General features: G+C 41.7%; 1 protein-coding gene across 1 annotated transcript in view; it reads left to right on the top strand.

Moving 5' to 3' along the window:
• The window catches only part of CCDC171 (coiled-coil domain containing 171), a 292925-nt gene that overhangs the window by 32729 nt on the left and 244179 nt on the right, over nucleotides 1-16017 (top strand). Inside the window, exon 8 of the mRNA XM_075559944.1 lies at nucleotides 5901-6047. Coding sequence (XP_075416059.1) covers nucleotides 5901-6047 — 147 coding nt within the window. The remainder of the gene's footprint in view (nucleotides 1-5900; nucleotides 6048-16017) is intronic.

Below are 16017 nucleotides of genomic sequence, written 5' to 3' on the forward strand. Positions count from 1 at the left end.
TTATAAACTCCTCTCTAGAATGGAAACATCTTGATAGCATAGTTTTGGGGCAAGAAAGGGTAAGTATCGACCTGTCCACCACACTGTCATCGAGCCAGTCCCGATGCAGAGCGACCCCCCGCAGCTCCTGAGGCTGTGATCTGTGTTCTGGAGCAGACAGCCTCATCTTTCTCCCTCGGCGCAGCCAGTGTGTTTGAGCCTCCAGTCTTGGGGTGAACATCTAACATTGACCCAACAGCACCCCCCGTTGGGTGTTCTTACTTGAGACTCTGAGTGCAAAAATACTGCATTCATAAGACATATAGAGATGCAGAAAGATACTCTATGTGTTCTTGAATGTATACATTGCTCTCGTTACGTGTCAGCAATGTGGTCCGAACTCTTCGGGGCTCTGTGTACAACAGAACTGAACTGACATTTGCGGGTCCTGCGTTATCCTTACCATTGCTGCCAGGGTTGAGCCCACTGTTGCTCACTCCTTAGTGAAACTTCTAAGTCAGTCCACCTTTCCGAGGGTCCTCCTCACCGTCCTAGCTTCTGAGGATCATCCTGACTGCAGTTTTCCTAAGACAGAAGTATTCGTTCTTCTGGCAGGCTGAATAAATATGGATATCTTCCCAGATATTGTGTTTTATTGGCTATGCAAAGGCAATCGGCTGTGTGGATCATAACACACTATGAATGACACTGTGAAGAATGGGAATTCCGCACTTTGTTATGATCCCCACAGTCGGATGCCTTTGCATAGTCAGTAAAACAACCAGTGAACATCTTTCTGGCATTCTCTGCTTCTAGCCAAGATTCATTTAGCGTCAGCAATGATGCCCTTCATTCGTGTCCTTTTGAGTGCCACCTGAAATGCTGGCAGGTCCCTGTCTACAGATTGCAGCAAAATTGTACTTGGGTGTGATATTAATGATCCTATTTGATACTTTGTACATTTATGGAGTCATCTTTCTTTGAAATGACCACACATAATGAATCTCGAACAGTCAGTCCGCCAGGTAGCTGTCTTCCAAATTTGGGGGCATAGATTAATGAGTCATTCCAGTGCTGCATCTCTTGTAGAAACATTTTCATTGATATTCCAATCAATTCCTGGAGCCTGCCTTTTCACTAATGCCTTCATTGCAACTTGGACTTCTTCCTTCAATACTCTTGGTTCACGATAACGTGCTACTTCTGAAATGGTTGAACTACCAGTGTGTTTTTGGAACAGTGACTCTGTATTCCTTCCATCTTTAATGCTGCTTTCATAGTTCAGTATTTTGCTCTCAGAATTCTTCAGTATTACAACTTGATGCTTTTTTCCTTTTCCAGAATGTTCTTTCCTTTTGTTTTTCTAACTCCAGGTCTTTGCACATTTCATTAGAATGCTCTGTCTTAAAATAATAATTTATAAATTATCAAGTTTTCATGAGGGAGGGGAAGTGGAGAGGGAGGGGAATAATGAGGAGCTGATACCAAGGGCTCAAGTAGAAAGCAAATGTTTTGAAAATGATGATGGCAACAAATGTACAAATGTGCTTGGCACATGGATGTATGGATTGGGGTATGTATGGATTGGGTTAAAGACACATGGATGTATGTATGGATTGGGGTAAAGAGTTGGGGTAAAAAAAAGTACAACCCTCAATAAAATGATAAAAAAATACTCTGTCTTTTGGGGCTGCCTTTTAAAGTTTTCTGTTCTTTTTCATAAATTCTTTTATTTTTTGCATTTATGTATATATTTTTTAAGTCTTTAAAAATCATTTTATTGGGGGCTCGTACAATTCTTATCACTATCCATACATACATCCATTGTGTCAAGCGCATATGTACATTTGTTGCTATCATCATTCTCAAAACATCTGCCTTCTACTTGAGCCCTTAATATTGACTGCTCATTTTCTCGCACCCTCCCTACTCCCCCTGTAAGTCATTTTCTAAAATCATTTTGTTGGGGCTCATACAACTTTCATCACAATCTACACATACATCAGTTGTGTAAAGCATACTCACACATTCGTTGCCCTCACCATTGTCAAAGCTCTCGCTTTCTGCTTGGGCTCCTGGAATCAGCTCCTCATTCTTCCCTCCCCCACCCCCTCGCTGTTCCTCCCTCCCTCATGAACCCTTGATACTTTATAAATTATTATTTTATTATATCTTACACTGCCCGGCGTCTCCCTTCATCCACTTTTCTGTTGCCTTCCCCTACATTTATATTTTATTTTATTGTTTAAAAAATTCATTTCATAGGGGGTTCATACAACTCTTATCACAATCCACACATCCATCCATTGTGTCAAGCACATTTGTACATTTGTTGCCATCATCATTCTCAAAAATTTGTTTTGTAGTTGAGCCCTTGGTATTTTTTCCCCTCCCTCCCCACTCCCTTCTCCCTCGTGAACACTTGATAATTTAGAAATTATTATTTTGCCATGTCTTATACTGTCCGCCGTCTCCCTTCACCCACTTTTCTGTTGCCCATCCCCCAGAGAGGAGGTTATATGTAGACTCTTGTAATCAGTTCCCCCTCTCTACCCCACCTTCACTCCACCCTCCTGGTATCGCCACTGTCAGCACTGGTCCTGAGGGGTTCATCTGTCCTGGATTCCCTGTGTTTCCAGTTCCTATCTGTACCAGTATACATCCTCTGGTCTAGCTGGATTTGTAAGGTAGAATTGGGATCATAATAGTGGAGGGAGGAAGTATTAAAGAACTAGAGGAAAGTTGTATGTTTCATTATTGCTACCCTGCACCCTGACTGGCTCGTCTCCTCCCCGTGACTCTTCTGTAAGAGGATGTCCAGTTGCCCACAGATGGGCTTTGGGTCCCCAATCTGCACTCTCCCCTCATCCACAATGATATGCTTGTTCCTTGATGCCTGATACCTGTTCCCTTCGACACCTCGTGATCACACAGGTTGGTGTGCTTCTTTCATGTAGGCTTTGGTGCTTCTGAGCTAGATGGCCGCTTGTTTATCTCTAAGTCTTTAAGACCCCAGATGCTGTCTCTTTTGATAGCCGGGCACCATCAGCTTTCTTCACCATATTTGCCTATGTACCCTTTTGTCTTCAGCGATTGTATTGGGAAGGACTTCATTTCTTTACACCACTTTACTGCCCCTATGTTCAAAATCAGGTTTCAGAATCGTTTCTTTTGATATCCATTTGGTCTTTCTTCCTGTTCTGTCTTTTTCCTTTTTTTCCTGTTCTGTCTTTTTCATGATCATTTGCTTTCTTTATGTATCTGGTCTTCTGTTATTAGTACTGCCAACCTGGACTCATCTTGTCATATTATGTCAGACAGGGTTCTCCTGTTATGTTTAAGGTTCTCAGTTATGTTCCCTCCAGTTCCTTAATTCTATTTTGTCTTAGTCTGGAATCTCTGCCAAAACCTGTGTTTAAAATACCAGTGGTGTAGCTTTCAGCATTACAGAAACACACACACACACGCACACGCACACACCCATCACAGGATGCCAAACTGATAGGTGGTGGAATCTGAGACTAGAATTCCCATAGAGTACTATTTGAAGGCAGAGCGGTCTTTTTGTGTGAGTGTGTGTGTTCACATCTGTGAATGCATAGTAACTGTCACATAATACCGAGTAACAGCTTGTCCTCTGCATTGAACTGATGGTGAGGTCCGATTCTTATCTGTAGCTTTGGTAAGATAAAGTATTGTAAAGTTAAAAATTTTCCTTAAATAAACATGAGATGTTTTAATTGATGGAACATTAACTTTCCAGTGTTTTTTTTTTAAAGACTAAGAAGATTTTTTTTAAAAGGTCACATGGAAGTATGAACATGCTTGTTATGTCGTGTGATGGGACTGGGACTGAGTGTCTGTTATCTCTCTGAGCCATTGGTCAGTAGAGTGGGACCCGCGGCCCATTTTGTCCTGTACGAATGCCTTGAGACTTCCGGAATCCTGTCATTTCCGTCACTGTATTCAGTAAAGATTGTTTCAGATGATTGTCACCAAGTAGCATGTAAGGATCTTTTGATTATAGACTCTGTTTTATTTTTATTTCAAAGCATGGGTTTATTTTATGTTCAGTCTTGCAAATTGTCACTTAGGTATTTTAAAGTCTACCTACTCTTGGTGGGTGATTGAAAGTTGGAGATATCGATTTATAAATTGAGTGGGCTTCTAAATGAACAGTGAGTTTGGATCAGTACTGGTGCATTGAGTATCTGTAGGAGGGACCTGACTTGCAGAGGAAATACAGAGCTGCATGATGGTCTTAGAAATCCTCGGATGGACGAAGCAGCTCTGAGATTATACAAGGCCATTCACAGCATTGTTGCTTCTGACCGCAGAGCGTCATAACATCTTCCAAGAGCTGTCTGCTGGCTGAAGGCAGAGCCAGCCCACTTTTGCTCGGATGCCCAGCTTTGTGCTTAGCTGTGGTAGTTTAATGGTTGACTCTGTGTGTGTCTGTGAGCTTCTGTGCAGTAAGATGTTTTTATTACCTGGAGACAGTGGTCCCTGAGATCATGTATAGGCAGCCACAGAATAGCAGTCTTATGAATGAAGGGCTTCATCCCTTGACTGTGCAGTATTTATACTGCAGGCTTCTTTCCAAACTAAGCTCTTTCCTAGAGAACTGCACTTGGTGCTCGCAGCCGACTCCCCCAGATTCCGATGGCATTTTTGGGTGGCTCATGATACTTGTTGGAGGCATATCTGATTCTGTGTGTTGCATGCATGTAATGGGGATTTTGCAGGTAAGGGAAGGTTGAAAGAAGAGGCATTTGTGAGGGCTAGAGCAGAGGTTCTACAATGTGCCTGGCCTACGCTCTCCTTTTCAGAATAAAATTACTCAGCACTCCCTGGCAATGAAAATTTTGGTACTCAATAGCCCATAATCCAGGATTAAGTATAGGTAACCTCCCTGGATCATTCTAGGCGTAATCTGTCTATCTCTCTGTTATGTTTGAACTTTCTGTAAACACAACGCTCATTTCTGAGAATAGATGGAAAGAAGGAAATCGAGAGAATTAAGTAGAAAATATTTGAAGGTGTTCTCCCTCCCCCCACTAAACCTTTTGACAAGTGAGACGGGCAGGAAGCACAGCCCCCTAGTGGTGACAGCGTGAACAGCTGTACCGCGGCACCGCCATCCCTCCAGGGCCAGCCACTCCTCCTCTTCACACTAAGTTGCAGTACTCACTTGGGTTGCTAATTCACGAGGCGGGAACTCTTATGCACTATCACATCATGTGAATGCCCTTAGAGGTCAGTAGGATATTCTGGTATACATGAGAGAGCTTCAAGAAATTTAAAGGATTAGTATAAAAAAAGATTGGTGAAACTTTTCCATTTGTGGAGTTTGCATGTTGTTATCAAAGAGTTATACTTAGTTACTGAAATCTTTACTCAAAAATATACCCTAAAGTTGTCTTAAAAGTCAGCCCGCCTGCCTGAGCATTATGCCATTTTAACAGCACTCTGTTAGGAATCAAGTTTACCGCACATCCTTAGAAATCAGAGACTTTATGGGGTAATCAGTTTGTTAATGAGAAAGGGGGGCAAATGGTTGTACAGCTGCAAGAATGTAACCAGTATCACTAACTTGTAAATATAAAAACTGTTTTACTGTCAACAAAGTAATCTTAGGAAAAAAAAAAGAAATTTAAAGGAAAAAAAGGCTATGGAACCATTTTATTATCTTGTATTTCTGATTTTACACAAACTAAAAAAAAATTAGTTTTGATTTATTTTAATATGTAGTTTTCTATGGAGTGAGTTTGAAACACAGTTTTACTTGCTTATTGATGTCTTTGGAAAATGGATTTTTATTCATTTCTCATTTGGTCCCTCTTCTCCCTGCCCCATAACCCTGAAAGTCTTTTTCTTGTGGTATGAACATTTTTATTGAGACAAAAATAATTATTTTTCAGGAGCAAGACAATGCTGTCCAAAATATGCACAAGAAAGTAGAAAAACTAGAAGGCGAACACATGGAGTGCTCTGACCTGTTACGGCGCCAAACGAGTGAACTTGAATTTAGCACTCAGCGGGAAGAGCGTCTTCGGAAAGAATTCGAGGTGCATTTTCTCCACCCCTTTGATATCACCTGTATATTATCCTCTCTGTGATTTGGAGGTTAGAGAGAGTCACATTCTGAAGCAAGATCGAAAACTAATGTTTCTGGGTGCTTTGCTTTATGTCGGATATTTCGCTTCTCTGAAAACTTTTGAATCTTTAGCAAACTATTTTATATTGTGCTCCCTTACTTTTTGAATGTCTAAATTTTTAACAGTTCTCATGGAATAGTGAGTTTTGAAGGCAATCATTGACACTTGAGACTGAGGAAAACATTTTGTCCGCACAAGCCTTGAGTAACAAAAGTAATAGTAAATACTGACTTTGTTGTTCGAATCCAGTGTACTTTCTGCATGCTTGTGTGGGATGCTTTCCAGGGGAGACGTGGATGCAACAGGAGCACCAACTTATAAATGAAAATACAATCTTTTTATGAGTCAATGACATTGATAATTACCTCAGACTTGAAAGACATCTAATTTATTTGTTAATTGCTCGCCCTTGTCCAAATGCCTTTGTGCTTTGTTGAAAAATGAAGTATTTCACTGGATCACACAGGTTTTGTCAGCAATTTACAATCATTATTAAGAAACCCTTATAAAGAGTATTTCATGAAATGCAAGAGCTACTCTCTGCATACCTTCTGCTGTCATTTGGCATTGTTCAGGGACTCTCTAGTTAAAAAGAGTAACGAGGGGGGTCAATGTTACCTGAAGCCAAACCAAATTCACTGCATTGAGTCAATTCTGACTCATAGAGACCCTGTAAGATAAGGCAGAACTGCCATGTTGTTTCTGAGACTGCTATGGCAGTAGAAAACCTCCTCCTTTACCTGTGGGGTGGCTAGTGGGTTTGAACTACTGACCTTGTGGTTAGCAGCCCAACTTATTACCGCAGTGCCACTATGGTTCCATTTTACCTGAAGTTAATATGTATTATAAAGCTTTGGTAATATATTTTTTCTACGTATAAGAATTTTATAAATGCACAGGTATAGTCCTCTGACTAACATGTGAGCCTCTGTATTTAGACAATTTTCAAAACTTTGCTAAAGGAATGTATTTTGCAGATGGTGACATATTGGATGAGCAGTTACGTTTCTGGTTGTTTTTGTTGTTGTTGTTTTGGTGTGTTTTTTGTTTTTGTTTTAACGATGAGGGCCTGGGAACAGCGGACATAAGTTTGCACGGCGAGGACACCCCTCCCTCTGTAGGCCATGGCTCTCCCTGGCTCTAGGCCGAGTCCCAAAGGATGGAGTCGCCCGAGGCTGTCAGTGACTCTTCTAAGCAGTTCTGTTTCTAATGTGTATTTGATACTAATTGTACATCCATTGTGGAGCCATTAACTACCCTCATGGGCAATTCATGCGCAATTGTCATGTGTATTTGTCTAATGATTAAGTTAATGTGGGATAATAGTGCAGATGAAAACTGCCAAACTTTGAATTTAATACAATATAATTTAATATAATATTTTTAACCATAATATCAGACTAAGCAACTAATACAATAGACAGTTAGCCTTGGAAGTGTTTTACATTTTAGTGACTCTTTTTAACAGTTATTTTTCATGAAAAGGTGATTTCTTTATGTGCCTAGTCAAAGGGGTTTATATATTTATATTTTTATCTGATAAACTGTATACTACAGTATAGCTTAATCATCCTAACATGAATCAATGGTGTCTTAGATTAAAAAACAAAACAAAAAAAGCCACTGTGAAAAAAGAGATACTACCCAATCCAATTTTATACCTGAGGTACTGGTTACCCCAGCATCAAGGGAAAAGCGAGCTGCAAAAAGAAATATCCGTGGTTTTTATAACCTGCTTTCCAACTCAGGGAGTTTATTATCCTGGGAAATAAACTTAACTCAATAAGAAAAGAGGAAGGGGAAGATGCAAACTTAATTCTGAGAGAACTGGAGAAACTTATGAAGATTATGGTGGAGAGAGAACAGTTTTTGCAAATAGAATCTGAATTGCTTCTGTCACTCACAGTCTCTATTACTGACATAGAAAGAGCAGTGGAGAATAGGCTTTTTCTCTACATGTATGCCACTCAAGTGAATACAGAAAAATGTTTCCCCCTTTTCATAATTGTTCATGAGGATAGCCTCATCGGATGAATCACTTTATAACCAAAATGTCTTTGTAGAAGTCCTTTCTAAATTCCCATATGCATTGATTACTAATTACAAAGTAGACAATGATCACATCACTCTCAAGTTTTATGTGGAATACATACATACATACATTGTGATTGGTAGGTTTGTTGTGTCAATCTGGCCAATAGGAACATGTGGGATCAATCAGGTCTCAGTTTGATTGGAGGGCAAAGAGATGAATGGCTCTGCAAGACCCACCCCCTTCTCTCTTGCTCTTTGGTGATCAGAAGAGCTTGCTACTGCTTTAGCTAGTTCTTGCTTTAGCTAGTTCTCTGCCTCAACTGGTGAGCTACACTACCTGTGGGACAGCCAACTAGTGGATCCTGTTTCTAGAGCTTGAGGTTCCTTCGAGACTTGCTTCGCCACACTGCTGTGATGTACATTGCTTGAGCTTGAGGCTTGTGCATCCTGTCATCTTGCATTGCTTGAGTTCGATATTCCATCTGGACCTACTTCACTAAGCTTCTGAGCTGCTGACTGTTGGTGACCTGCCCTGCTCTTTGTTGCCTATGGGTGGACTCTGCCTGCATTGCCTGAGGGAAGACTCAGCTGTCTGCTTTCTTTATCTTGGATCCAGCAGCCCTGAGTGTTGAAGGACTTCCAGTATATTAATGCTGTGTGGACTAATTAACTGTTATATTCCTTCTTGATATAAAAATCTATCTTCATATATGAAAAAAAAGAGAAATCAATCCTTATCTAACTTATCTGAATTCTTATCTAAACCATTCTAGTGATACAAAATATGGGATTATGCCTCTGTTTCGTTGCCTCAAGCCAGGGCTGGGCCTTCTGTCAGCCATATTCACTGAGCAGCTCTAAGAAATTAAAGGGGTAATTTTGTCCCCCGAGCTCAAAATATACATTAATCACATTCATTTTCGACATTTCAAACAATAACAACCAAAGATAACAACTAAACAAAATAATCAAAACTTTAACTTCCCATATTCTCTCCAGAAAATAACACAGTAAACTGCATGGCCATATCTGACCTCTGACTAGCCAAGGAAGAAGAACTATCATGAGGCAGAGGTCAAATAAGTGTATGTTCTCCATCTTCATGATTTCTTTCTCTAGTCCTCCACTCCCAGGGTACCATAGTGTATTAGTCCGGGTAGACTAGAGAAACAAATATGCACTCATATGTGGATAAGAAGGAGCTTTATATGCAAGAGCAACTGAATATTAAGAAGACACCCCATCATTAGTCCATATATCTGATACCCATCTATAAATTCCTCTTCAGACTCAGGAAACACATGCAATGACACCAAATGCAGGAAGATCACAGGCCAGTGGGTAGAAAGTCTTGTGGATTCTGTGGTGCTGTAAGCATCTCAGTGCTGGCGTGGGTCTCCATGTGGCTCCTCCAGCTCCAGGGCTCTAATGTAGCTCCATGTGTCTTGTCATCAGGAATACTAAGCAGAAAGTCTCTGTGTATCTGGCCTATGGTGAACTATTTATCTCCATTTGCACCTCCCAAACGAGGTCATCAGGCTGCACACTGATTGGCAGGATAAACTCCACCCCTTCACTCTTAATAGTCTCAAGTTGACAATAAATTATGCAACCACCACACATGATTAATTTAAATATAAAATTTTATATGTTCATAGAGCATTTTGAAATTTGGAATTCTTTTAAAGCTATGTTCATTTTAAAATACTAAAATCTTTGCCAGAAAGAGTCATAAGGTTTTTTTTAAATGAACTATTACATATTCATAATTTGTGGCTTATGAATTCTGTTCTTGAAATGTCCCAGTTTTAATATCTTGGTTCCTCTCTTGGAACCTGAAAGTAACAAAACCTTTTACCTTTTTTTACAATTGTGATTTGAGTGAAAGTGTACAAAGCAAGTTGGATTTTCATTCAGTCGTTTATGCGTATTTTGTTTCCCCCATGTCTATTGCAGTTCCCCAAAGCAACAGCCCTCTTTCTGCTGCCTCCTTGTGATTCCCTTTTCCCTTCCTTTTTCTTCCTGACCCTTCCTGGCCTCTGAGCCTTGCCTCGGCATAGATGGTGCCCTGTTGGTCTCTCTGGAATAAGTACCTCCTCTCTAGTTGCCTTGACCTCCTAGGCTGTGCTGTCTTTGGCTGAAAGTTGAGGCACGGCGAGCAGTTCAGTTCCTGGCTTGAAGGACAAGTAAGGGCCAGAGTTGAGAGTCTCCTGGTAAAACGTTTTCAAAAAAGCATTTATTGTATAAACTGTGTGACACACCTCATTATTCTCTCTTTGATGAATAAAAATATGACCATGCTCTCAGGGTACTCCCTGGTCATCCCACGTGTTCATATGTCTCCTCTGAAGTTGCCCAGGCTCCCAAGTCCTTCCATCTCCTGGAACGAAAGTTGGGCTTAGGGCTCACAGTGCTCTGAAGATGTCTGTACTTGGCTTTACAGTAAAGACTGCCAAGCGGGGCCTTTTTATATAATAAGATAACCTAGAACATAGGTTCCCAAACTCAATTGGTCTACTGCCCGCCTATCAGGAGAGAGAGATAAAAAAGAGACTCAGGACCCCTGTCCAGCCATGAAAAACTCGCATACCATCACCCATAATCCAGGATAAAATGCAGGTCCGTGCTTTTGCAGCCCCCCCCCCAATCGTTCCAGTGCCCCCCACGCAGTGATATCAACCCTCTTTGTGAAGCACTGATCTAGAGAGTGCTGAAAGCCAAAAGTCTTGCACCATTGAAATCAAGTTGCAGGTGGTTTGTAATTCACAGTAGGGAAACGCAGGTAGTGTCCCTAGTGGCCAATTCATTTTCTTCCTTGGTTACATGGAACTCCCTTTGGCTAAGGACCCAGCATCATGTCTGCCACGTAGTAAGTTAAAAAAATGTTCCCGTCTCTTTGATTAACCCACATAGCAAAATAAGCACCTGTGAAATTCTTATAAAAAGTGTACACCTTTTCATTTTAAAAACGTTCCATTGGCATATATACTTCAAATATCATACAATTAAATAGTCCAGTCATATTAAGAAACTTGTGCATCATTTGCTTTAATAATCTTTTAAGTGGTGTTGTATCACTGGTTTAACATACTTGATCAGAAGATGACATACTTAATTTACCGTGAGGATAGATTTCAGTAGTTAGACTTCTCTTACTACGCGGTCAGCTATTCCCTTTTGTACAGGACTTCCCATGTTTGAGTCAGTGAACCCCATTAATTCAGGCTCTGGGCAGGATCTGGAAAGTAAGAGCTATTTAAGACCCAAACGAGACAAAACAAACAAAAAGCCCAGTGAGAAGCTTCTAAAAGTTCATGAAGATAATCAGATGGCGAGGTTTTCGTTCTAATTGGGTAGACCTGTTTTTAAGAGCATTCCCTGTGGCTGTAAAAGTCGCATAAGAAAACATCTACTTTGGAAACTGGACAATATGAACATTCAACAGCCGGGCTCCTGTCACCAAGGACATTAATGTCCAGTGCAGTCCTGTTGAAATGACACTTAGCAATATAAGTGATTATTCAAAAAAAAAAAGAAGCTGAATTGAAGCTCACAGGCACTAGGGAAGTGTTGACCTTGGGAAATCCAACCTGATTCCAGGGACCTACGAGGACAGGACTTTGGCCGGGGCACGGAACACATCCCAACGGTTGGTGTTGACGGGTGCTGCAGGAATAATGGGAGACCTGGTGCACAGGCTGGCTCCAGAGTCTACTGGAGGCCAAATCACCCACTGAATGGAAGCGAGAGGGTTTCTGGAGGACAGACAAAAGAAACAGGCAGCTCACCACGCAGTTGAATAAGCAAGAAGTAAAAATATAAACTCAACATTAAAACTGATAGCAAGTTTGTCATTGAAGGTGTGACAGACTGGGTTGGTAAATGGAAGCAAAATGGATAGAAAACAGCCTCTGGAAGAGATGTCAACAGAAGTGCTTTTGAGAAGATCTATCAAGCCTCTTGAGGCATGGGGATTCAGTGGAAAGATGTTCCTGGCCATTGAGGCATCGAGGCAGTGGAGAAGCTGTTAGATTGGCCACAGAAGGAGCTGGGAAATAGACTTCATTCCATCATAGGTTGTTAACCTTCATTTTTAGAATTATATTTGTTGATGTCAAATTCCAAAGTTGTTCTTACGGCCATGCCCTTATTAAATGGTTTTCTCCATGTTGTTTTTACCTTTTTTGTAGCAATTGGTATTAGCATCTTTCTAGATTAATAAAAATAACATCCCCATCCCCCACCCCCACAAAAAGGGTCCACTTCAGGTCAGGCCAATTGAAAAACATTATTATTTTTCAAACTCTTTAAAATAAACATGCAAAAGCACTATTATTACCTCTCCAATTACTAAATACTTGAGGACTTTGACCCTTTGAAGCATTTTTTAAGTAATAAATACATCAACATGCTTGTAATAATTCCAAAAATGCTTTAAGATCACAAAGTACAATAACGTCTGCTTTTTTCAGTATTGCTCTATGGTCACGTGGCACTCGGCATCCTCCAACCTTCCTTCCTTCCTTCCTTCCTTCCTTCCTTCCTTCCTTCCTTCCTTCCCTCCCTCCCACAGCACTCTCGTCTTCTCAGCTGGGCTCTGTGATTCTTTGCAGTGGCCACACAGGACTCACCGATATGCTCACAGTTACGTCGTTTTTTAGGGAAGTAATAGGTTCCGATTCAGGAGAGAAATGCTCAGGATCCAGTGTACAGCCAGGGTACCTGCAGTACCTGCAGCCAGGTCTCTTTTTGGCCCTCTGCTTCTTGGCCCGCCCACTGCTTCCAAAGGTCATGTAGGGTTGTCCATAAATGCCCAAAGGGCATGCCACTCCATTGTAAAGAAAGCCTAACCCAAAGCCTCTCAACTTCTTCCATTAAGTGCCTGGAGGCATCCACTCCACAAGCCAGCCTCCTGCCCAAGACCCAAGAGCACTCAGCTGCACGCGCTCTGTGGTCGGGAGTCTGAAGCTCAGCCTGATGCTCTGGCTCCTGGTTCTGCTGTCGCTGCTCCTCGGGTGTCACAGGTGTCTCCTGAATGAAAGAGATTCAATGCACAGGGATCTCGAGGTCCTGCCTGGTAGTGAGATTCCCTTTCTTGGTTCTGCATGGGCTGGTTTTATACCCATCAGGTTTGTAATCACAGTTTATCCTGCTAACAGTCTCTCCTAGCTGAATCATATCATCCAATCAGTATCCTTTCCCACCTTCTTGCTCCGAGCCCTGAGGAAAAGGAAGGTTGTTTGGTGGGAGTAACAAAAGTTATGTGTGGGAGAAAGGGCCAGTCCCCACAACTAATCACGGGTTCCATAGGTGCAATTGTATGGTTGAAATTTATCTATCTATCTATCTATCTATCTATCTATCATGTCTTAGAGAGCATGAGAGATAGAAGAGAGATTGAAATAATGATGTCAGACACATTTCATGCTAGCGTGCTTACCTCAGCCCTGCTTCGTGGTCCACGTGGAGAGAGAGACAGGAGGATAGGAGGGGAAGGGGAAGGGAGGACAAGGGGAAAGGGAACAGGGGAGCGAGGACTGGGGGAGAAAGGATGGGAAGAGCCGAGAGAGAATCTTTATTGCTAACCAAGACTTTTATATCTTTGGGGGGCGTGCACGCCCACTAGTTACAGGTAAAGACATATGTCACAGGAAGGGGTTGCACTATGGGTTGTACAGCAATGAGAGGGGGACAATCTAGGGATATACATGCAATAGGAAGGGGAGGGATTGGGGTATACATGTGACAAGATGGGCGGTTCCTAGATTCAGGATGGCAGCCTAACTTTGGATGTCACTGAACTGGTTTGATCTATTCTCTGGATCTCCATAGAAACCATTATCAGTAGGGTGTAAACCCCATCTACAGGGGTTTGACTGATGGCCAGACTACCAGACTGATGGCCGCAAGCCTTTAGGGAGAAGTAGCCCATTGTCCTTAACAGCAGGGAGTGGGCCCTACTTGTGGTGGGACCAGACTGAAGTCTAGCAACTGAATGCCTTCAGGGAGGATGTCTCTTCAGTGTCTGACCTCCCACCACTTGCTGGTAAACAGCCTCTAATGTTTGGCATATCTTTCGGGGAGACAAAGCTGGGGGAAAGTCTCTTTATAATCCCACAGGTATGTTTAGGAAGCCACATTAAATAATTGACTACATTGCAAATAGTTGAGGAATAAATATTATAGTTCATTTTTCATACATGTAAAATAAATTATTTGAAACCATTAATATATAGCAACATGGGATCTGCTTACCGTGAAAACAGATCATAACACTGTATGCTCTCTCAGCATGCCCTTTGGAATCATCCATGCCCTTGGAATCATGCTTTTGAAGATGGTTTATTACTCTCTTGATGACTGAGTTACTTATCAAAGTCCCCAGTTATGGAAGGGGGGGGGACAGTTGAGGAAATAGTTCTATAGACAATCACTTTCCATTTCCACAAGTCACTGACCAAGGTTTACATTCTTGGTGAAATGTGTGCTATATCCTACAACATTGGGCAATCCCGGGCTGATGTGAACTTGTTTATTCCTTCCTTCCCCGTGTTTTTGTTTTGAAATATGTTGAGCTGAGACTGTCAGCACATTTATTACACAACCATTCATTTTCGCGAATGCCACCCTCAAAATCAAAGCCGCCGCCAGGGCGTCGTTTTAGCGCCCAGTGCCCCCAGGCTCGACACAAGCAAACACCGCACGGTCCTGCGCCACGCTCACAATTCTTCCTGTCCTAGAACCCGTTGTTGTGGCCACTGTGTCAGTCCATCTCCTTGAGGACCTTCCACTTTTTTGCTCTCCCGCTACTTCACCAGGCATGATGTCCTTCTCCAGGGACTTGTCTCCTGATAAGTCCTAAGTATATAAGAAGTCTCAGCATCCATGCCTCCAGGGAGCACTCTGGCCTTACTTCTTCCAGTACAGATCGGTTTGTCCTTTTTTTTCAGTCTATGACATTTTCATTATTCTTTTCCAATACCACCATTCAAATGCATCTGTAACTCTTTAGGGGAGTAGAAAGCCTTGCTTTCTGCCGCCAAGCAGCTGGTGGTTTCGAACAGCTGACCTTGCTGATTGTAGCCCAATGAGTAACCACTGGGTCACTAGAGCTCGCAGCACCGCATAGTACTTGCTGAAATAAAAGCGTCTTGGCAGTACATTGCAGTCGGAAAGGACGTCAGGCCGATAATAAATGACAAAATAATTGACTATCATGTATTAAATAAAGAACTTGTTTGTTGAGTTGGAGAAGAGACCGCAGTATAATCCCCTGCTTGTATAACAGAGAAAGCTGTATGAAGTTAAGTGGTGACATGTGAACTTGGTTTTGTGATTTTAATCGAGGTTTCTGTTTTGTTGCCTGTTTTGCTGTGTGGATGATGTTGGAATTGAATGGCTGTGATATTAACGTGCTCCTCTTCGGCTCTTGCTGGACAACGTGGCTGAACAATACATCGACGCTCCTTGAGCACCCTCTGCTGGATATAAGAATTAATTTTCCAAACTAAAGATGAAAAAAACTCCACACAATTATTAGGAGGGTGTTAGTTTATGTCTGTTAATAAAGTCTAGGGAAAAAAGTCTACTCATTGAAGAGTATTGTCTTAAGATTTGGTGATATTTTTGTTATCCTTGCTAATTTGGTTTAGTAAAAGCAAACGTAACATAAACACAAAGGAATGTTTGTTTTCTCCTGGACATTTTATTCTACCTTCTGCCATCAAGTCGATTCCAACTCACAGTGTGACCCCGTCTTTGGTGTCTGAGGCAGTAAATCTTTCTGGGAGCAGATGGGTTCGTCCAGAGCTGCTGGTGGGTTTCAACTGCCAACCTTGTGGTTAGC

This window comes from Tenrec ecaudatus, chromosome 10 (assembly GCF_050624435.1).
Source record: "Tenrec ecaudatus isolate mTenEca1 chromosome 10, mTenEca1.hap1, whole genome shotgun sequence".
Classification (NCBI taxonomy): Eukaryota; Metazoa; Chordata; class Mammalia; order Afrosoricida; family Tenrecidae; genus Tenrec; species Tenrec ecaudatus.